Below are 22,122 nucleotides of genomic sequence, written 5' to 3' on the forward strand. Positions count from 1 at the left end.
TGCTCTTGGATGTAGAATTTATGAGGAAGAAGTTTCAATGCGAAAGAAAAGTCAGCGGACTGGGAGGAACTGGATGGAGATGGCTGCGGGAAGCTGGAGCTACACCTGGGTGGTACCTGCAAGGTCCCTGGGGGCACAGGGAGCCTGCTCTGCCCACCCCACCGTGTCCCCACCGTGGGCAGCGCCAGGACACGATGGCCAGCGGGGCTGGACGTGGCCCAGCACCACAGCCTGCCCCAAACCCCCTGGGCACCGCCCCCATCACCTCCATCCCCACCTTCCAGGCTGCCCCAAGGCTACTTCAGCCTTTTCCTCTGGCTGCAACTTCCCACGGTCTCCACTGAACACCAGAGTGGGTTATGAAGCCTGGTGGCCTGCAGTGACCTGTGCCAGGTCAGAGCTGCAGGGACTGACCACAGGGTTCTCCTGGAGCCAGCCCTGTGCTCTCACCAAAGTGCTGGGGTGGGCACAGGCTGCACCTCTGCTGCCCTGGCCCCTTCCCCTGCATCACCACCCAGAGGGAGCCCAGTTCTCAGATGCCTGAACTGGGCAGGAGAAGCACACCTGGCAGCTGGTGGCTCTGTGGGGACAGGGAAGGCAGCTCTGCACAAGAAATGATTCCCCACAGCTCTGCACTGGTAGCAGGGGAGGGTAAGTAGGACATCTAAGCTAGCAAGTTCAAAGAAATAAGGCATGAGAGAGTAAACAGATTTTGGACTTCGCTGGCAAACAAAGAGCCTTTTTTTATTATTAAAGATTAAATGTCAAGATAACATTTGGCCTTCTCACTCGTGAAGAAAAATATCCAGCTGAGATGTTCCAAAGCCCTTTATTACTACAAGCCAGCACTTTTCCCCCCTTTTCTTCCCTTTGGTTCAATAAAATGGATGTGAATTTTCCTGCCAAGTCACACAGAAAACCCAGCTGGCTGCTCCAAGTGACAGCAGGACCTGGCATGGCCAGGGGCATCCTGTTAGTAAAATACTCCTGCAAACCCCACAGAAACCTCCAGAACAACCACCTGAGGAACCTGAGAGACCCTCTGTGCCCCCACACCCCACATCCCACCCTGGCCACTCTCATTTGCATCTCTCAAGACTGGAGGGAAGGCTTTCACACCTGCAGGGAGAGCTGGCAGTGGGTTGGTTATTCAGGTGGGGAATGAAAAGGTGATTTTTCATCTGCTGACCAGGGGTTCAACACTCCACACTGCTCACAGGAGGGAGAGCAGGCATGCCAAAGGCTGCTCCAGTGCCTGGGAAGGGCTGTGTGGAGGCTGGGATGCCCTGGCACCTCTCCATGTGGGGCCTGAAAAACTCCACAGAAAAAGCTGGAAGCTTTTCCAGAGCCAACACTTTGCTTCAGAGCCTACAAATGAAACAGAAAGCTCCCATAATTAGCAGGAGGCTCAGAAAGCTGTATTTAAATGATTTGCTCAGCCATGGTTAGTTGCTAAGTGTTTGTCTTCCTCCAGGAGCTCAGGTGAGCTCACCTGGAGCCAGAGGCACCTTTACCATCACAACAGCAAAGGAACCCTGAACCACTTCCCCAACAGGCAAATCCTGATGTGTTTTGGCAAGAACTGCCTGGAAACAAGTTTCTTTTACACAAACCTGGAGTACCCTGACACTAAAAGGAAGAAGGAAAAACGCCTGCAATCCTCCAGACTCCAGATGCTGCATCATTAATAAAAGTTAACACTTTTTGGAAACCTATGACAAAATTCCCGATTGCTGGAGGTTGTCAGGAGTTGTCCAAGGCTGCTGTGAACTGTGGGAATTGCAGAGCACTGACATTAATTCCTTGCAGGCTGGAAGGACTTGGAGCCTTTCCCCTGGCCACCAACATCCCATGGCAAGAACAGGAACCGGGGCAGATGTTTGGAAGCTTGTTGCTGCAGAACTGCCAGGGGATTGTGCTGTCCATGGAGGGGAGGGAACACTGACTGTGACCTGAAGCCAGGAGCAGGAGCAAAGCCTGGTCCCAGCAGAGCCAGGGGCTGAGCTGCCCAGGAATCCCCTGACTCTGGATCCACCAGCCTGACTCAGCAGTGACCGAGGGCTGCCAGGGCCATCAATTGCCAGCACTCAGGAAGCCCTGGCAGCAAAGGACTCATTCCAGGTGCCATTTCCCAACCACATGCACAGGAAGCCATCCTGCAGCAGGCAACTTCACAGCTCTGAGACTCTGTGCCTGAGCACCTCCAGCTCAAAGGCTTCCTCTATGCAAAACTCACAATCCCAAGCGTCCCCAGGAAGCCCTGTGATAGATCAAGGTCAGCAGAGATGTGGAAAAGATTAGATGTGCTTGTAAGTCACAGCCAACCACCTTTTATCTTCAGCCCCAGCCATCCTCCATCCCCTGGACTACAGAAGCTCCTTCCTGTGCTGATGGAGATCAAGGGCCAGCAGCCAGCAGCTCTGGCAGTGATGGAACAGGGCAGGCGAATGTCTTGCTTGCTTCACTTTGAATCTGCTGTGGTTTTTCTTATGGAGAAGACTCTGAGCCTGTGAATTTTGATCAGCAGGTGCAGCCTCAGGGACAGGGAGCCTCAGGCCCACTCTGCCCAGTGTCACAGTGCCTTGGGGAGCACTGAAAAGCAGTGAGGGAATGTGAGATGGGACACAGAAGGATATAATACATGTGGGCTCATAAAGCAGCCCCAGCAGGATTTTTGAATGCCAATATTGGTGCTGGTGGAGTTGGGAGCTGCTGTGCAGGGCTGGCACAGCAAGAGCTGGACCTCTTCAGGCAGCGAGGCTTTATCTCAGCCCATCCTTCAGCAGAGCCTTTATCCCCGTTTAACATGCATGTGGCATGCTCCTCCACCTTCAGCCAAGTGCTTTGTGACAAGGAGCCAAGAGCTGGGAGCCAAAGCAGCCTGGCAGCCCAGGCTGAGGCAGGGCAGGAGGCAGGGATGTGTGCCTGGAGCCTTTTCCTGCAAACTGCCACGCTCACACAGACCCTGCCCACACCTTCAGCTGTGCTCAGCCACAAAGGTCAGTGCTGGAAGATAAACTCTCCCTCCATGACTCTTGAGACATTTCTAAGTCAGGATTCCTGCTGGCATTTGCTAGCAAGGACCCCAAGGCTGCTGGACCTGGGCAAAGCACGACAAGCTGGATGCTGGAATCCCCCAAATAAACCCAACTCAGCCATGAGTGATGAAGGGGAAGAGGAAGGGAAAAGGAGAAGAGACATGAGGATTTTGACATCACTGTCCTACAGGGGGAACTCACACAGTACTGGGATCACAGTCACGCCCTTAGGGACCAGTAAATGGGACCTGATGGCAAAAAAAACCACTTGGGCACCACTAAAATATGCTGTATTGCAAAGGAAACAAAGCAGGGGCAATCTGGACAGAGGACTGAGACAGACACTGCATGGGGATCACTGTCCCCTGCACACAGCCCACATGGAGCCTTGGTGACACCCCTCCCTCTCCTACAGCACCAAAACCCAAAGACTTAAACACCTTTGCAGAGGACTCATAACAAATATCAGTATTCTAAAACAAAAAAAAAAATCCAGGCGAGGAACAGTGCAGATTGTGTGTCTGCCTTCCCCGCCACAGTGCTCAGGTGAGGAAATCCCCACGAGGGAAAGAAACCACCACAATTCACTGGATTCCCTCTTTGAGCAGAGGCAGGATATTCCTTGTCCCTGGGCAGCCATGCATGGGGGTGAGCAGCTCTGCAGGGATTGGGGGAGCTTGGCAGTGTGGGGTTAAAGCAACATTCACTGATTTTAGAAGTCTTTTCCAACATAAGTGATTCTATGATTCTCATCAGAAATTCATTTTTCATCTCCTGTCAAGCATATACTACAACCAGAGTTGGTCATCTCCAGCCCTTTTCTCCTCCAAGACCCTCCTTGCTCCTGCCTTGTCCCACTGCCCTCGGGGTGGATTCCTGCACAAACAGGTTTCTTCACAACTTGTTGATCCAGAGCTATAATTTCTGGATGACTCTCTCATCTGCCATAAACAGCCACGCACAATTTGGCAGGCATTTCCACCATCAATGTTTATGATAATAACTAAACGTGCTTGAAAGCAGCAGGAAATTTTCAATATAACTATCATTAAGACAAAATGCTTTAAATCAAAGCCATTACCCACCACCAAGACTCAAAGCTCACAAGATTAGTCTGTTTTTCTATCTTTATGAAAAATTCATAGAACATGCTGCAAACATCATCTTCCAGCTCGAAGGAGTAAATGATATAATAACACTGGATGCTGCGGGCAGGGAGGGGAGCAGGCAGGGCACAGGGCACTGAGCAGCCCAGCTGGGACAGGGAACTGCCCCACAGCCTGGTGGCATTTCATGTCAAAGCCAGGTTGGAGCAGCCTGGTGTAGTGGAAGGTGTCCCTGCCCACGACACTGGGTTGGTCTTTAAGGTCCCTTCCAACCCACCCTGCTCTAGGATTCTACAAATTTATGAATTTGAGCCACTTGGGTCCATTTACTGCTGGATTTTCAGAGAAGACTGTCACAGAAGGAGCATCACCTGTCCCCAAGCATTCCAGCCTGCCATGCTGCCTCTGCAGCCACCCAGGCACAGCCTGGCAGAGGACACAGAGCAGAACCACAGCGAGTGGCAGGGGACAGTCCCCCCTTCCCTGGGGACCCGAGCGTCCCAGAGGGGAGCACCGATGGCCACGCTGTCGCACGCATGACTAACAGAGCAGCACTCCCAGCGTGACGCTGATACCTTAAATAACCAGCACAACTTCAGCACCGCATGCAGATCTTACATCATTAGTGCTCAGAGCCTTATAAATATAATTAGCAGCGCTGCACCCATGTTACAGATCGCTTGGCCAAAGCTAATTCTTTGTGCAGTCAGGGCTGAAGTTAATGGGAGTTTGTACCTTGCTCTTCAGAGCTGCTAACAACCAGAATGTCATTTACCCGGGACTGGATGTACAAATTAATGCCAGTCTGAAATAAGACATCGGTGCTCCTGGTTCTCAGTGGCCTATTCAGGCTGCAGGAGTGCACTGGCACAGCACTGAGAAATAAAAGCTGATATTCAGGCTCTTTTTTTCTATACCAACCACCTCACAGAGTTCCAAACCCCTTCCTTTGTGGTCAGGTTGAGCCATGGAAGGATCTCTTCCTCGTGCCTGAGCTTTTGCAGAGTGTGGGTTCTGTGGGAGGCAGCGTGTGGCACACCTCGAACTCAGATCAATGCTCCAGCTCACAGACGTCTCACAAATAATGAGCTGGAAACACACAGATATTCTGGAGAATAACAAGGTACAAACAGCTCCCAACTCACTGGAAGCGAAAGTGGGAGACAAACCAGAAAAACAAATAACGGCGGCGTCACAACGAGAGCTGCCATGTTGTACATCTCTCATGGGGACCTGCATCCCTCTGCTCCTGCTCTTCCCAAGCAGACTTGAAAAGCAAACTCCCTCTCTAAGAACCCTGTGGCAGACACGGCTCCTCTGCAAGTGTGAAGTGTGAAGAGCTGCAGATGACAGCTGGCTCAGTCCTGCCTGGAAAATCAAAGGCGAGAGCTGTGCCTTCCCTGTCGCCCCGACACGCTCCGTAATGGGGAGCAGCCAGGCTGCCCCGGGTTATCCCTCCCCTGCAGCTACACTGGCCCTGCAGGGAAAAAGGAAAATACAACAACTGTCGGGCTCGTCAGCAAAATAAGTGGTGATGAGGCTGAGACACACCGAGATCTGCCCTAACAAGGTACTATTTGTACGTTATTTTCTAGCTGCAGTCACACTTTCAAAGGTAGCTCTGCGGCTGCAGCCCCTTCGGAAATGGCTTCACACATCAAAATATCGCAGGGTAATGACAGCAAGCAGTGGGTGGTGAGCTGGCAATTACGGCTGGAAGTGAGTGGGAACCAGGAGGGAGGGCTGAGTGCTGCCCACCTTCCTGAGCTGGGCACAATGGGGTGATAATGCCACCTGGGATCTTGAGGAAACTGCTCCTGCTGCAGCCTCAGTGTCCTCCCACCACGCTGCTCCTCCAGCTCAGCACGACACAAACCAACTGCTGAACTACCTGAGATGAGCCACGAGCAAGAGCTGGGCAGCTTCCACAAGCTTAGGCAAGATAAAAATTCACCTGGAGCAGGTGTTCCACAAACCCACTGCTGCATGTGAGCCCCTGCTTCTACTAAATACTGTACTTAACACATCCAAGGCATCCACCACATCTGGAAGCTGCTGATGGGCACCACTTTGCAGAAGACACAAAAATCAGCGTGTTCAAGCCCAGCTGCTCTAATTCCTGCAGGACAAATAGCTGCACTTTGCAGCTCAGCTGTAACTTTTTGCCAACGATCAATATTTATTGCCTAATCCCATTTTCCATAGCGTGTGTTAGTGGTGTCACTCGCGCGGGGCCGAGCGCAACACGAGGCCACACAAAGCTTGGCTTGTAGGAGCTGCAGCCAGGGAGCCAGCTCTTGTCACAGCCTCACAAAAGGATTTCCTCTCCAGCGGCTCATCTTTAATCATTATAAAAGCACAGAAGTTTAATCCATTTTTGATGTAAGCGCTAATAGCTTTGTGTCCTTGAAGTTCAAAGTGGTCTTCGTGCATGTCGCTAATTAGCCGAGCAAGCAGCCATTCAGCTTCCTCTCATGTTTCTAATTAGATCCTTAACAACAAACAAATGTCGACCTTACAAAGGCTCTGCTACGATTCCCTCCATTAGTTAAACAGTTTGGGAGGGATGCGGTTCTGTGCACCCACAGCCCCCCCGGCAGAGGATTCAGGGCTCTGGGCTGGGGTAATTGCTCTTTGGAGAGGTCCTGCCTTCCTGACCAGGGGTGCCAAGCAGCCCAGGGATGATGCAGGGAGCAGGTGACCACTCATCAGCCCCTGCCCCGGTCCCAGCTCTGTGCTGCTCCACTGTCCCTCCCTGCAGGCACGGGATGTTCACCAGCTCAGCTGGACCTCACAAAGAAACCAAAGAGGCAGATAAATGCTGTCCTGTTAAGTCAATTTCCTAACTGGTTCCTGCCAATTCAACTGGTTTTACAGCTAATTTAAAACGTGATGTAATTAATGTTTACATACCTCACAGAATGGTTTGGATGAGACCTTAAAACCCATCCAGTGCCATGGGCAGGGACACCTTCCACTACCCCAGGGTGCTCCAAGCCCTGTCCAGCCTGGCCTTGGACACTGCCAGGGTCCAGGGGCAGCCACAGCTGCCCTGGACACTCTGTGCCAGTGTCTCCCCCACCCTCCTAGGGAAGAATTTCATCCCAATATCCAGGCTAAGGGTACTGTCATCTTTTTACTTCCCATCAAACGCTTGGGACTGCTCCTTACACTCTTTTTTGTCAATCTGTGTTTGCAACATGCCGTGCTGGAGTCATTTCAGCAGCACCCCGCTTGCCCTTGCCTGTGCTCAGGTTTTTGGGCAGGTTTCTTGCTCCAGCCCTGGCATTTCTCCAAGGGGGATGAATGAGGATGTGTCAGCACCAGGAGCTGCTGCTGCTGCCGGGTTCCTGCCGGGGCCCTCGCGGCCACGGGCGCTCGCTGTGTCACAGGCGCCGACCCCAGCGCTGCTCCTGCTGCCTGTGCCTGCACACCAAGCTTTAACACTTATTACCACCCATCCAACTGGCAAATAAGAACTAAAGCTCAGATGCTGGGATATCACAGACCCCTCTGTAACCATTTTTCCATTTAAAATGAAGGAAGAGCTGAGCCAGGTGATGCCAGCGCCTTCACCTCACGCCGAGGAGAAGGAAAGCTGCTGTTAATTCTACCATGGGCAACCACATCTGCATTAATTGTTTACCACAGCCCGGACAGGTCTTTTATTAATATTAATGAGTAAGAGGGAACAAAAGGCCCCTTTATTTTTAGCCTACTCTAATTGCGTAGTAATTACTCATCTACAAAACAAATGAGCCGAACTCCATTGCCATAGCAACAGCAACTCCGGCCTCCCACTGTACCACATTAACTGGCTATCACTCCTGTAATTTGAAATTGAAGCCTTTTGTACAATAACAGACAATACAGGAGGAAAATTAAACCAAAAACGGGTCTTTGTTTTGCTGCATAATTCAAGTCATGGTAGCAGGAGTGCCTTGCCTGGGGGGCACCTTTCCACTGCTGATCCCACGAGCTGGGGGGATGCCTAGGGAGGTTATCCAGGTAACAGGAGAGGCAGCCAGCCTGCAGACCCCCAGTCCTGTGCAGCCATCCCCTCCTGTGGGAGGCTCTGCACCAGGCAAGCTGCTGCCCAGCACACGGTGCCTGGGGGAGAGCTGGTGGCACCAGCCACTCTGTGGGCAGCTGACACCCAGTCAGGGTCAGGGCACAGAGTTCTGGGCTCTTTTAACCATCAGGAAATGTTCACAAAGGCCCCAGCTGCGTGAGTTTATTATTTTTAAACAGCTCAGGTTTATACACCTGCAGATCCATTTTGCACTCTCTGGCAACTCCTAACCCACCGTGCTTCTCGAGCTCACACGGAGCCAGATGCACACCAACATCTGCTGCAAGGAGAAACTACTCTGCTCCTCTGGCAGCCTTCTATTTCAGAGAGAAGAGAGGGAGAAAAAACATCACTGTAATTATGTATTTACTTTTAAAGCATTTGGGGAGAGAATCAGCATGAAAATACTGACAGTAGTGTGTCAGTCCAACGCGCGCTGCCTCACAGTTAGCAGTTGTTCCACTAATGGCTAACAGCCTGCAAGTGCTGCTGGAGAGGCAAGTTACCCTCAGCTCTGGCAGCATTTTACCTGTTTAGGGATTAAAATGCATGGGACACCATCCTGTGCTGGAGGATCTCATGCCCTGGAGAGCACGTCCTGAAACTCCAGTTCAAGCTCTGCAACAACTTGTCTGCATCTTGCAGGGAACAAAGTCTAATTACAACTGCCAACAGCTCTGTCCCTCAGCTTCCGCTGGGAGAAAGGGAATAAAACATGGATAATTGACTGTGGCAGGGCTTTGGAGGGTGCTAAAGTTGTTCCAACCCCCTGCCATGTGCAGGGACACCTTCTACCATCCAGGCTGCTCCAAGCTCCTGGTCACTTCCAGGGATGGGGCAGCCACAGCTTCTCTGGACAACCTGTGCCTCCCCAGCCTCACAGAGAAGAATGTCTCCCTAAATAAAACAGCATGATGAGCATTCTGAGGAGCATTTTCCCGTGGAAAATAATTCTCCTGATGGAAAAGACTATTAAAAGTTACTGGCTAAATTTGCTACAGATTAACTTCAACTGCACTTCAGAGGTGGTCACTAATTGCACTGGAGATGATTTATCAAGCGCACAAGATTTTCTATTACAAAATTATTGATTAAAGCTGATGTATTTTAACCTCAATAGACTTAAGCCCAATGCCCTGTCAAACACGGCTGCTGTGGCCAAGGTCGAGCAGCAGCAGCACCAAATTGTTTCATATCTACTGAATTTTCTCCCTGGCACTGCAGGAAGAAGCTCAGTCCCCCATGGATCAAAAAAGATCCAAAAGTGGCATCCTACAGTAAAACAAGACCCAGGGTTTCTTCTGCCTGGAGCCTGCTCTGAAAAGGACCTGTGGGATTCCCATGCCGGAGCAGCACAGCACTTCTGAGCCAAACAGAAAAGATGCCTCTTTCATTATTATTGTTTTTTAAATTGGGGTAGTAGACAGACAAGTAACTGTAGGGCTCCCAGTATGTCAGCAACAAGGCCAAACCGCCCATGGGAATGTGGAGTGTCTCCTCCAGAGCACATTCACCACCTGGGGCTCCTGCGTGCCGAGTCTGGCTGATGGAAATCCTGTTTAAACCAGGATGATTTCTCTTGCTCCCACCCCTCCCCAAAGCCCCCCAGTGTGGGGTCCCTGCCTGGCCACCCTCCATGCTCCCCAGCAGGCGCTGCCTCTGCCAGCGAGATAAGCAAGGGATAAAATCCAATGCAGCCATTAATTTCCCAGTGCATCACCCGCCAGGCTCTGTCACGTAATTACTGGCGTTCCAGTGGAGTGAGAAATTCCAGCCCTTGCTGCTCCCAAGTGGTCCACTTGTTAGGTTGTGGCTTTTAAGATTACATAGCCTGGATTAAACTTTATGTACTTTAATAGAGGAAAATAAAAAAGGGAGAGCAATTAGACCAGAGCCACTGTGACACAAGGGAGTCCTCCCAGCGGTCCGCAGAAATCCCAAATTGGTTCATGGCTGGATCTTTGAAATGCTCCTCCTGACATCTCCATGAGCCCACGGCAGCTCCTCTCCCCCTGCACACACAGCCCAACCACTGTCCCTCTTTTTATGGCCATAATTTGCGAAATTATGAGTTGATTAGATTTTGGAGCACCTTCCTTAGGTGTCGACCCTGTGCAATTTATTGCTCTGCCGAGTTTCAGGCACACTCCTTACACATGCCAGGGTGCATTGAATGGTGGGCTCACCATTTCCCTGGAAAACTGAGATCCAAAGGGAACCTTATCCCTGCCTTGGCACACGAGTGTTCAGCTCCCTGGCAGCACCAGGGGCAGCTCAGCTCACCTTGCACCGTGTCAGCCCCAGCGCTTGTTTGCTTGATTTACTCAATGTTCTATTAGAGGTAAGGAGCAGATACAAATCCTTAATTACACTGGAAAGCCCATTCTGGATATTTTATTTCCTTTGAAAGCCCTTGCTGCCTGAAGTGCATTAATGAGTGTGTGGCTCTGCCCAGCAGAGCAGGGAGAGGTTCCCACCCAGCACAGCTGGCTCTGGGGATGGCCAGGGCGTGGGGAGAAGAAGAGTGACCACACCAGAGAGGAGCTTTTCTGCTCCCATCAGGGTGTTTTCTGACAAGCAGCAAACTAAACAACAAATAAACCAAAGCCTAATTCGGGATCTCAATTACCATCTGTTGGATTTACTGACTGCAGCGCCGTCTCTGCATTTTCCAAGTTTAGCACAGAAACCCAGGCAGGAGAAGCAAAGCCACTGCTGGCTCGTGGCACAGAGGATGAACTTGCCTCGAACTCCTCACGCTGATATTTATGACATGTTAAATCTTCATTTAAAAATGTTCCCTTAAGCTGGGTGACATGGCAATGAGTACGACCCATCACTAGCTGGGAGTCTCTGTTGCATAATAAGATTTAAGGTTTATGACCTACAAACAATCGCTTGGTGGCTCAGGACAGGCTGCAGGGAGCCGCCTCACGCACAGAATTACTGGATTCCCAAATGGAGTGATTTGCGTGTGGCACATCTGGTCTACGACCGCCAACGAATGAGTCTATGGGCTAATATGGACGAGTAACAGGCTGATGGAGAAACCATGATTGTAAAATGATTTGAAAAATATCTTAGGTTCTTTTGGATACAAAATAAAAATAAGAGAATACAGTTATAGTCAGTGTTTCAGCTCCTAGGGGGGTTAATTTGAATTAAAAAAAAGGTCAGTTTTACTATCAGCATAAGAGCATGTGCGGGTTCTTGTACAGAGGGTATAGGTTGCCTACAGCCGGCTTCAATTTAAACTTCCAGATAATGGGATTTAACGAATAGGGCTCTATGGATCCAAGCCATCGGCAGCTCTCTGCTGTGTTATCCCTACGCTTTCAATCAGACCAAAGCTCTGCTTTTATCTGCCACGCTCGTTCGCGTTGATGGTGCCTATAATATCAACTCGACAATGCATGTTCTACAACTACATCTACTGCTACCAGTACGACTACTACAGTGCATGCATTTAGTTCAGTCCCACAGATACATACACTCTAAGAACAGGCAAGGGGAGATGTGAAATGTTTTACGGGACGACAGGTGTTTTGTTTTTTAAGTAAGGGAAATTAATAAAAAACATCAAAAGAAAGAAAGTGTACAAAAAAATAGAGACATTTCTCAAGAGTTGATATGAGTCGTTTCTTGAACCGTTTCGTCCGAACAAGCAAAAAACATGCAACCAGCTGCTACTAACAAGAAGCTGGACACTGAGAGAGGATTAATAGGTGTGGACAAACCTTCCCGCTGAGAGCGCTCAGAAGAGTGTTTGAGAGGAGGTGTGCACGTCCGAGTGTAAGAGAGGCCGGAAAGTTTGCCTCAGAGACACCCTCTCTCACAGCAGCCCCAACCAAGCAAGAGAGAAAACAACAAAACATAACTGCTCACACTCACCATCAAGGTCAGTAGCTCACGTTATGAGATTTGTTATAGCTGGCAAGTATAAAGTCCAGTAAGGGGTTGTTGGGGCGCAGGGCTCAAAGGCAGCACTGGCAAGCCGGGACTGGGGCCCAAAATCCAGATGTGCCAGGGGTTGGGGTGGGAGCAGCCCCGGCGGCGCCGCGGCACTGCGCTGTCCCGCTGCGCCGAGTGCCGCCGGCCGGCTCGGCGGGCACAGCCTGCCCGAGGGAGCTGGGACAGGGCTGCATTCCTGTGGCCTTAGGGGTTTTGTCTCCAGTCCTCAGGGAGGAACAGCTGGTAGCAACAGGTTGGGAACTGGAAAAATCTCAGGCTTGTCAATGAACCAAAGAGGAAGGAACAAAAACCCTCTCCTGCCAAATTTTCCTCGTCTTGCTCTCCTGCCAGATGAACCCCTCCCATGTCAAATGCAAGAGAAAAATGTGCCCCCCCCATGACTGTATTTTAAAAAAAGCATTTACACGACAAAAATGTTTTACACGTAAAATATGTCAGGTGGATTCAAAAGAAATGTGACACTGATAGTGAAGTTGTCTAGGAGGAGTTTGCAGCATTCAGACTTTTAACTTTGCTCGTTTTCCGTGGCTCAGGTCCCAATTCATTAAAAAATACAAGAATGGGTGAGGTTGTCAAAACCAGTGGAGGGATTCGGCAGCACAGCCCCACCCGGAGCGAATGGATGTGGCCAGAGCTGTGTCTGCTGGAAGGACCTCAGCTATCCCCTCATCACCGGGATGTCAAACGGGGACGTGATTTATGCCGAGCAGCACGGCCGCGCTCACCCTGCCGGCACGCGAGCAGCCACGCGGGACGGGAATTTATGGTGGCACTGAGCACGGGCACAGGGACACGGCCCTTTCTGCTGGCTGTAGGACAGACCTGCCGTGACACAGAAGAACCTGTTTATCTAGCAAGGTCAGCTGGTGACAAGCTGCCATAGAAAAAGAAGGGGTGAGGGCAGGGAGGAGGCCCCGAGCAGGTACCTGCCCCCAGCAGGCTCCCTGCTGACTCAGCAAACATGCAGGTGTCCCAAGAGCAGGAATGTCACCCCGGGGACAAACCAAGGTGGTCAGTGCCCAGGGGCTTGGAGTGAGAGGGCTGCGGCTTCCTGGGGAGAACAAGACACGCACTGAGGGCGGATGCTCTCTGAGGGTGCTCAGTCTCCGTGCTGGCACTGATGCCAGGAAGGTGGGGAAGAGCCGGCGGGATGGGGCCAGAGAGCTGCTGAAGAGGCAGCAGTGATGGGGACATTGATGACATGGACTGTCATCAATGCCTTCCAGGAACCTCCTGGCCAATGCTTGCTCTGTGCTGTGCTCCAGCAGCCCTGGGCAGAGCTCTCCCAGTGAGCTGGGGGTGGTGGGACACACCTGCCCAGGTGTTTGCCAGCTCTTTCCCATTTCCTGGCAGAAAGGGGCCAGTTAGGGTCAGCCGTGCTGTGCTCTGTGCTTTGGACCAGGCACACGTGAAGGAGGGCTGTGCGAATTTGTGAAGGGAAAACAAAAACCCAACCGAAAAGGAAAGAAGGAAAAAACCCCAGCCATTTTTCTTGTAATGAATCGGGCCCGTACACTGCAGCGCAAGATCGATCGGACTCCACTGCTCCTGGATACAATTCACTACCATTGCTGATGGAGTGGCAAACCCAGGATGTCCCTTCCAAAACCAGCTCTGGATGGAGATGACTCTACAGAAACCCCCCGTTCCCAGACCAGGCTTGGTGCAGATGTGAGCGGGGCCGGTGACAAACCCACCTTCCTCCTTGAGACCTCAGGGCTGGGGTGGGACAGGGGCTCTTTGGATTCAGTTTTGGGGTTTTTGCCAGTTTTGTGCACGCAGGCAATTTTGAGGCTTGAAAAGACATTTCCAAACACCATACTGCTCTTTAAACTTGCCAGAAAGGGTGTTGTTAATTTAGGGTTAGATTTAGTTTCGTACTGCAAGTTCAAATCAAAAAACCAAAAAACTGAAAAAACAAATCAGAAAACCCAACAAAAGAGAAACCAAAAAACACTCAAATTAAAGACAAATGATTTTCAGGCACAGAATTGATCAATGCTCAGTTCAGTTGTAATGGGCACCAAAAGCACTCCGATTAAAAAAAATAATAATAATAATCAGGGAAGCAACGTTAATCCAGCCAAACCCTCTGTGCCTTGCTAAGGGGCAACTCACCAGGTCTGTTTGCACGTAAAACAAAACCTGAAGGGCAAAACATGAGGAAGAGGCAGAAACAATGAGGTCTGTTTTCCTGGAAGCATATGCAAAAGCAATCTTGGGATTTGTTTGGGTTTGGGGTATTTTTTTTTCCCTCTTTGGGTTTGTTTTTCCCCCTCCGTGCCAGGGCAGTAGGAGAAGCTGGAGTTGGGGGATCCCCACAACCAGGCTGGCAAGTCACCCCTTAGGCGCTCTCTACATGCCACAGGATGGAACTGGTACAGAGAGTCCTTTGTAGCCTGCAAGCAGTGCCAGTTTGCATGGAACGGAGTTCTCCTGGTGTCTTTCTCTGGCCTCACGGCCCCAGGCTCTCGCTGGGACACGCCCGGGCCTGCGCCCACCTCTACTCCCTCACGCAGTCGGGGCTTTTCGGGAGCGCCTCCTTAACCCCGGCACTGCCCGAAAAGCCACGAGAGCCCCAGCTCAGCCCTGAGCGAGCTGGGAGGTGCTGCCAGCCCCGTGTCCCCTGGGGACACGCTTGCACAGGGGACACGGGGCTGGCAGTGGCTCTGTCCCAGCAGTGGCTCCATCCCGGCCTGCTGCGGGAGCCCACGGCTCACTGAGGGCTGCTCTGAACTCTGCCACCTGAGCAAAGTGCTGATCCACATCTTTAGCAAAATTTAAACCTAAGGCAGTAACGGCAATTGGCAATGATTTATTTCTTTATTTCCCTTAAGGGGAAAAAGAAAAGTAAAGAGTTTTCAGAAGGACAGAAGAAAAGCTTTGTGGTTCCTCATGGAAGCAGTGGGGTTGGAGCAGGCAGGGATGGTGAACTGTCAGCCGTGTGCTGGTGACAATGGCACCAGTGATGCCAGCCCAAGATGCCCCGTGCTGGCCATGGTGGAGGAGGTGACAGCAGCTCTGGGCACGGCGGGAGCACCCAGAGCTGCTGCCACCACCTCAACCCAACCCCATCTTCCTGTGAGAAACCAAAACTTTTTTTCTGAAAACACAAATTGATCTTTTTTGGGGTGTCTTTTAGAGCCTCGAATTTACACCAAACAAATAAAGAAACCAACGCAATAAAGGAATAAAGGAAGAAACAAATTGGAATATCTACCCTGGTTTTGGCAGTTCTCATGCCAATCTCCTGCAGGCGCTCCAGCCCCCGTGGCCTCTGCTTGTAGTTTGGGTTTGGATTGGGATTGATTACTTATTTTTTCTCTAATTTTTTCATTTTGATTGATTGTTTTCAGGTCCCCAGGATAAGTGTGAGGAAAATCAGAGAAATGATGGAGAGCTGCAGCCACACAGAATACCGACAGAGCTTTTACCTGACCCTGCACTCTGAGGGTTTGCTCTTCCACGGGCCCCCCTACCTGATCCTCTTGCTGCCGCCACGGCTGCCGCTGCTACTGGTCCGTAAGCCGCTGCTGGGAAACCTGGCCGTGGAGAAAAGGAGAAGGGTAAAGACACAGGCCAGTGGGTACCACGAGTCCCTGTGGGCCATGGGCACCTGGAGCTGCCAGCCTGGCTCTCCGTGCCACCTGGGGCCAGCCCAGCCCTGGCCAGTGCCTGCTGCTGGCACAAATCCCCTGGGTACAGGAGGAATGGCCATGGCACGCCCTGGAGCCAAGGAGGACAGGCTGGAGGCACAGCCTGCAGCTCTCAGCTCGTGCCTCCATGCTCCTGCAGGAACAGGGGCAGCCCACTCCACAAACAACCAGAGAGTTCTCCTCCGGGCTTATTTGCAGGTGATAATAACGTGCTGGTCTGTAGACAAAGCAGGAATGGAACGGATGAGGAGGTCCTTGTGTCAAGATCACAAATTTGCTGGGATCAAGCAGAAAAAATTCAATGGAATGTGGTTTAAGAAAGAAAGAAAGAAAGAAAGAAAGAAAGAAGGAAAGGAAGGAAAAAGCTCTTGAGAGCAAACCAGCCGCAGATCAAGGAGCTCTATGACATCCCCCCTGCTCCAGGGAACTGAGCCCTCGCAGAGGAATGGAATGCTGCCAGCAAGATTTACTTAATTAACATTCAAAAGATCTGCCAGAGATTCTGACTTTCAATACATGTATTTTAAGAGGGCAATGGCAAAGTCCAGGCAACAAGCAAGAACCCCAAACCCCAAGGTCAATGACTCCAGGGAGGTTCCTGGTCCCTGGGAGCTCCAACTGCTCCTGCCACCCAACAGGACAAGCCTGGGGTGGCCACCACAATGGAACCTGGTCCTTAGGTGGGCACCAGGACCACGATCACAGCTGCTTTGCAAGGCTGAGGAACCACAGGAGAGCAACTGAGGCACTGAGAAAGAGAAGAGTGAGCCCGAGAGCGAGAGAGAGCCCAGCACACTACAGCCCATTACCTTCAGCACTATGGCTCAGCTACAGCTCAGCTACCAGGCCAAGGAGCAGAGCACTAGGCTAGAATAACTTGAAGCTACTTAAAACATCAATCAAAAAAAGACATACTTGCATTTAAATATGGTAATAGGGCTGTTGGGGGGAAAAAACATAGCACAGGTAAATGTATGCAGAGGATCCCCAGGGTGGTGCTCCTCAGAGAGCAGCACTGCACAGCCAGCCCTGGTCCTCTGGTGAACCTGTCAGCTGGTAACTGCTACACCTCTGTGGAGTGGGACGTGGGGGAAGCACATTCACACTGGGGGATGCTATAACCAGCGCTGAACCCGAGTGTTAAACTCTCTCTCACTGGATGGAGCCATCAACCCTGGCTGGGTCCCCCCACACGTGATTAGGGCTGGAGTGAGAGGACTTTGGTGTTAAGAGTAAAATCACCTTCCAAAGAGCAAGGAAAGCACGTGCAGGACAAGGGCTGAGGCTCTGGGGCTTCATTTCCATGCAGAGCCATGTCTGGGCCAAGCTCTGGGCCCTCCCATGGCGCTCGGGCAGGAGCAGAGTTGGCACTGTCCCCTGTCCCTCCCTGCCCCCCATGATCCAAGAGCAGTGTCCTCAGCGTTCCCATGGCACCTCCACCACCAGCTGGCCACCCACAGATCTCTCATTTGGAGGCTCCAGGGGCTCCCTAAACCATCCATAGGGGACTGGAGGAGCTGTGGATTTTCCATGGAGTAAAACGCCTCTGCCAAAACCAATCAAATACCCTTCAAATCACCAAGCATCCCCTGAGAACAGCACAAAAAACAGGGCTGGAAAGTTTGTTTCTCTTGTTCAGCTGCCAGGGACACTCAGGATCTATTTGAAATGCAGGACAAAAAGTTTTGCCATGCAAAAGAAGAGTGAAATAACAAGGGTGGAGAAGGCGCTCCACGGAAAGAGCCCGAACAAAGGCTCCCTTATTGCATTCCAGTGGACAGATGTGTGAAAAATTAATCCCTGTGCCCCTGAAGAAAGCTTTTATCCCAGTTCTGAGATAAAAGCATCCCTGAGACACGGCACTCCAAACAGCTCCAGTGTGAGCGCTGCTCGCTCCGTGCGGGAGCGCCGCAGGCCCCGCGAGCAGGAGATGGAAACTGGGATTGATTGTCAGGACGGGCCAAACCCCCCTCACTGACACACTCACAGGATGGCTCCAGCTCTGGAGGATCCCCCCATCAATCCAGCCCACTGAAAGCAATCGATGCCCTGCAAAAATGCCCTTTGCCAGGCACCACATCCACGGGCTGGCTCAGCTGGGAGCAGCTTCCCTGTCCCTGCTGCTGAGCCACTAATGCTGTGTGACCTCCACCACTGTGCCACCTCACTGTGCCACCTCACTGTGCCTCCCCAACCCCTTCAGCAGAGACGGGCAGCTGGCAGCACCCCGCTCTGCCTGACAGGGATCCCAGCAAGGAGAACTGGTGGCCAGCAGAGTGAGAGAACAGCCCCAGTGCCCCTCTCTTCCCTCAGCAATGCCTGGGAGGTGCAGGCATCTCCAGGAGACAGCAATGGCATTGGGGATGCTGCTGTGGGGGCACCCCTGGAGCACAGAGGGCTGTGGGGTGCCAGCAGCCCCTTTGCTCCCTGCCCCAGCTGCCACAGCCTCCCAGTTCGTTTTACCAAGCAGCTCGGAGCTAAGTGGGTGCCAGCAATGGGTGCCTGGACAAGAGCGTCTCGGAGCCCAGGGGAGCACTGATGGCAGCACCCCTGGGTCCCACCCTGGACAATCAGGAGCATGGCCAGCACCAGCCCCACTCCCTCTGAGCCTTCTGAAGTCACCTGGAAAATCAGAAGGGTGGAGGGAGAGCTCAGTTCATTCCCAGTGCTTGTTTAAAGCACTGATTCCTGCTCAAATGACCCCTGTGCATTGTGTGCCCGCTGCTCCCAGCTGCCCAGAGGAAACAAAGCCCAGAGCCATTGCAAAGCCAGCAGTGCCCACTTTAAGCACTGCAATTAGAAGGTATTTTACAATAAACGTTCTGCTCTGGGCTCACACACTGTCCAGGAAAGCCCTGAGGATTCACAGCAATTTCATGCTCTCTCATTGCTCAGAATGAGCCAAAACCAGCGTTCCAAGTGCAATTTTTCACAGATAAATTTTCCTGCTTCCTGCATCAATAGTTTCACTTTAAACAGTGAAGCAGTGAGGGAAGATGGACAGATCTGGGTTAAATTCTTTGCCCTGAGCTCCAGACTCAGTCCATGGCTGCTGTTGTCTCTCCAAGGCACAGGTGAGTTTGGGAGAAGGGGGCTCCCAGGATGGCACAGCCCTGCAGCAGCACTTTGGGCTGGAGCACACAGCCCCACTGCCCTGCTCTGGGCACTGCAGTGGGAGCCCAGGATTCAGCACATTTCCAGGGGCTTTGTGAACAAATCTGGCGAGCACAATGCTGCCTGAGCAGGGCCAGTGTTCACATGGGCTTTAGGGGCTCACAGATCTCTGCCCTGCTCCATCTCCTGCTCTGGTGGGACCACTCCTTCTTAGATCACCGAGTTCTCCTGCCCTCCAACCTGGGCTTGGCTACAAGGCAACCACAAAGGAATAACCTAAGAACCATCTGCACCCCTTCCTACTGCCAGGACCCTCTTCCTGCAGCTCTGGCTCTAAGGGAAATCACTGATTCCTTCAGCCCTGCTCTGATCAGCCTCTGAAGACCCCAAATATCTTGCATCCTCAAAGCACACACAACCCTATCCTTGACAACCAGTCAGACTACAGGAATCAACCCAAAAAAAGGGCAGAAAGATCACAAAATTAGTCCTTACATGAAAAAACATCATGCAAAGAATTTCTTCTTAGTGGCCAAAGCACCTGGGCACCTGAGGTTGCATGTTCAGACTTCAGCAATGAGCACAGGGATTTAAAACAAGGAAATGGAAGCTGAGATGCCCAAATCACCACCTGGCTTCAGAAAACAGCCAAAATCATGGAACAGGCATGGAGAATTAAATAAAAGCCACCATGAAACTGCACCTAAGCAGCAACCCCGCTGCTCTGTGCTCATGGGGAGTTTGGAGTGCTCACACACAAGCACCAGACTGGTCTGTGCAGGGTCTTCTGGGGGTCCCTGTGCTGAGGGCATCGAGCTCAGGGCTTCCTTTGCCCCCCAACACTTCACTCCTTACACCCCTGGTGCTCCCCAGTGCTGACCTGAACCCCAGGGGCTGATCCCCCCTTTTCACACAGAGTTCCCAGGGGCTGATCCCCCTTTTCAAGTAGAGTTCCCAGGGGCTGATCCCCCCTTTTCACACAGAGTTCCCAGGGGCTGATCCCCCCTTTTCACACAGAGCTCCCAGCAGCTTTGATCAGCCCAAAAAGCTGCACCAGGCTCACAGCTGTCATTTCAGATGGGTTCTCGCTTGCATTATTTTTCCATTAGGCTGTGTTATCCTCTTTGGAGGATCTTTAGGCTTCATTTCAAAAGTATCAGAGACTCAAAACCATGAAGCAGAAGAGCCTGGTAGTTTTTTTTTGAAGGCAGGCAGGCGTGGGTCCAATTTACCGGGCAAAAATGTCGTCTTTAATGGTGAACACACACAAGGGAAAGCTCCATTCCAAAACAATCCCTTTATGTTTAAAACCTTCATCTTCCAGGCTCTCTGTCTCACACTCCCCCTCCCTTTCTATAAGGAAACACAAATGAGAAAGAAAAAAAAACCTGCTACTACTCCAAGGTTGAGATGAAGAACTCAGTGCTGAATATTTAGAGAAGAACATACACCCAGAGAAATCAAATGTTCCCTAGAACTGATCAAAGATCGGGGTTCTACCACATCATTCACAACTCATTACCACTGTTTACTAGCAATTAACTCCTTGGGATTTGATTGCAGACGCTACGAAGCTTTCTCAAAGTTTGCAGAGTCTATGAAGCTTTCTCCATCCACACCACAGCTGAGGAACAGGACCCAGCACAGCAGGGCAGAGCTCCAGGGAAACAGGACAGCACTTTCCTAAAGGTCTGATCAATTCTATTAACACTTTCAGTATCTCCAAACCTACTCCAAGTTCTCTATTGAAACAGACCCTGAAGTGCTTCCCTTTGTCTTTTTCCATTGTGTTACATCAACCTTGTTAAAATCTCTTCCAGCAAATTAGGGAATTTCATCCAGAACACACATCCATGTGCATCATGGACCCTCATCCCAGAGCCTTGCATCATCCAGGGCACAGCTGGACCAGGTCTGTCCCATGTCTGATACCCCCCCACGTCTGTTTGCAGATGGATTTTATGCTGAGCAAATATTCCCATTCTGGAATTTCAACAAAACAATAAATCCCAAATATAGTTCATTCAGAATCTGGCACTTCCACTTTATGTACAGTAAATGATCCATTTTTCAGCTGTTGGGACACTCAGGCCGTGATCCTTTTAGGATGAGAATGGTGCATTTCTGCCCAGTAATTACTTCATGCATCAGTGAGACAAAGCCTTGTTTGTCCCCAAATTATCATTCTGTGGCATTTCAAGTGCAATAACCCTTTTGCAGCTATTTCACTATATTGAAAACTGGGAAACTTCTCAAAGGCAAACAGTTTGTTTAAAAACAGGCACTTATTCAAAAAAACACAAACCAAGAAGCAAAAGCTGGTAGCTGATTTAGGTTACCAACATCCAATATCCAACCTAACCCTGCCCTCTGGCAGTCTGAAGCCATTCCTCCCTGTCCTGTCCCTCCAGGCCCTTGTTAATAGTCTGTCTCCATCTTTCCTGTAGGCTGCCCTGAAGCCTTCTCTACTCCAGGATGAATAATCCCAATCCTCCCAGCCTTTCCCTGTAGGAGAGGTGCTCCATCCCTTTCATATCTTGGTGGCCTCCTTTGGACTCATTACGACTCATTTTAAAGGCCAAAGCCAAAGACTCATCACAGATTTTAAATCAACAAGTTAAGTACAAGGGAAAGGATGGCTGCAGGGGCAGAACACCCAGGAGCTCACTGGGCCCAATTCAGCAGCTCTGAATTTCTGCATTTCAGTCACCTGCTGCTGGATGAACAAGGGCAGGTTCGATGGAAGCACATTAAGGCACCTATTTGGAGTTCAGCAACGTGGCACTGATTTGCTTCAAGCCTCATTTCCGCTGCTCTGATGGTAAAGAAAATGAGCTGTTTGGTTAAGCTGCTTGTCTCAATTTTTATGAATGATCTAAACTATCTGGGTAAGTATTATTTAAAGACAGGTCCTTGATGATGAACAAAGGCATAAAAAGAACTCATGTCTGGAGGCTGAAGCTGAAAAAATTCAACACAAAGAGGCAACTTCATAAAAGAGAAGGCAGTAAATCACAGGACAAGGTTATCAGAGGGTGGGGAACTCTTCACCACTCCTGTGCAGCTCACCCAGCACAGCCATCACTGGCAGACAGGGACCTCCCCAGTGCCTCACTGGGCATTCCATAATCCATATTATGAAAGAGGTCACAGGAGAGGGTTGG

General features: G+C 51.0%; 1 protein-coding gene across 10 annotated transcripts in view; it reads right to left on the reverse strand.

Annotated features, from left to right (window-relative positions):
- The window catches only part of MSI2 (musashi RNA binding protein 2), a 196,862-nt gene that overhangs the window by 8,397 nt on the left and 166,343 nt on the right, over positions 1-22,122 (reverse strand). For 5 of the 10 annotated variants that reach the window (XR_004061279.1, XM_030962686.1, XM_030962684.1 and 2 more), the window contains exon 11: positions 15,623-15,730. Coding sequence is in view for 7 of the 10 variants with exons in the window: in XM_030962686.1 (XP_030818546.1) it covers positions 15,623-15,730 (108 nt within the window). In the remaining 3 variants the exon portion in view is untranslated. Of the gene's footprint in view, positions 1-11,953; positions 12,046-15,622; positions 15,731-22,122 lie in introns of all 10 variants that reach the window. The other 5 variants (XR_004061280.1, XR_004061281.1, XM_030962688.1 and 2 more) reach the window with 2 other exon arrangements.

The sequence above is a fragment of the Camarhynchus parvulus genome, chromosome 19 (assembly GCF_901933205.1).
Source record: "Camarhynchus parvulus chromosome 19, STF_HiC, whole genome shotgun sequence".
Lineage (NCBI taxonomy): Eukaryota > Metazoa > Chordata > Aves > Passeriformes > Thraupidae > Camarhynchus > Camarhynchus parvulus.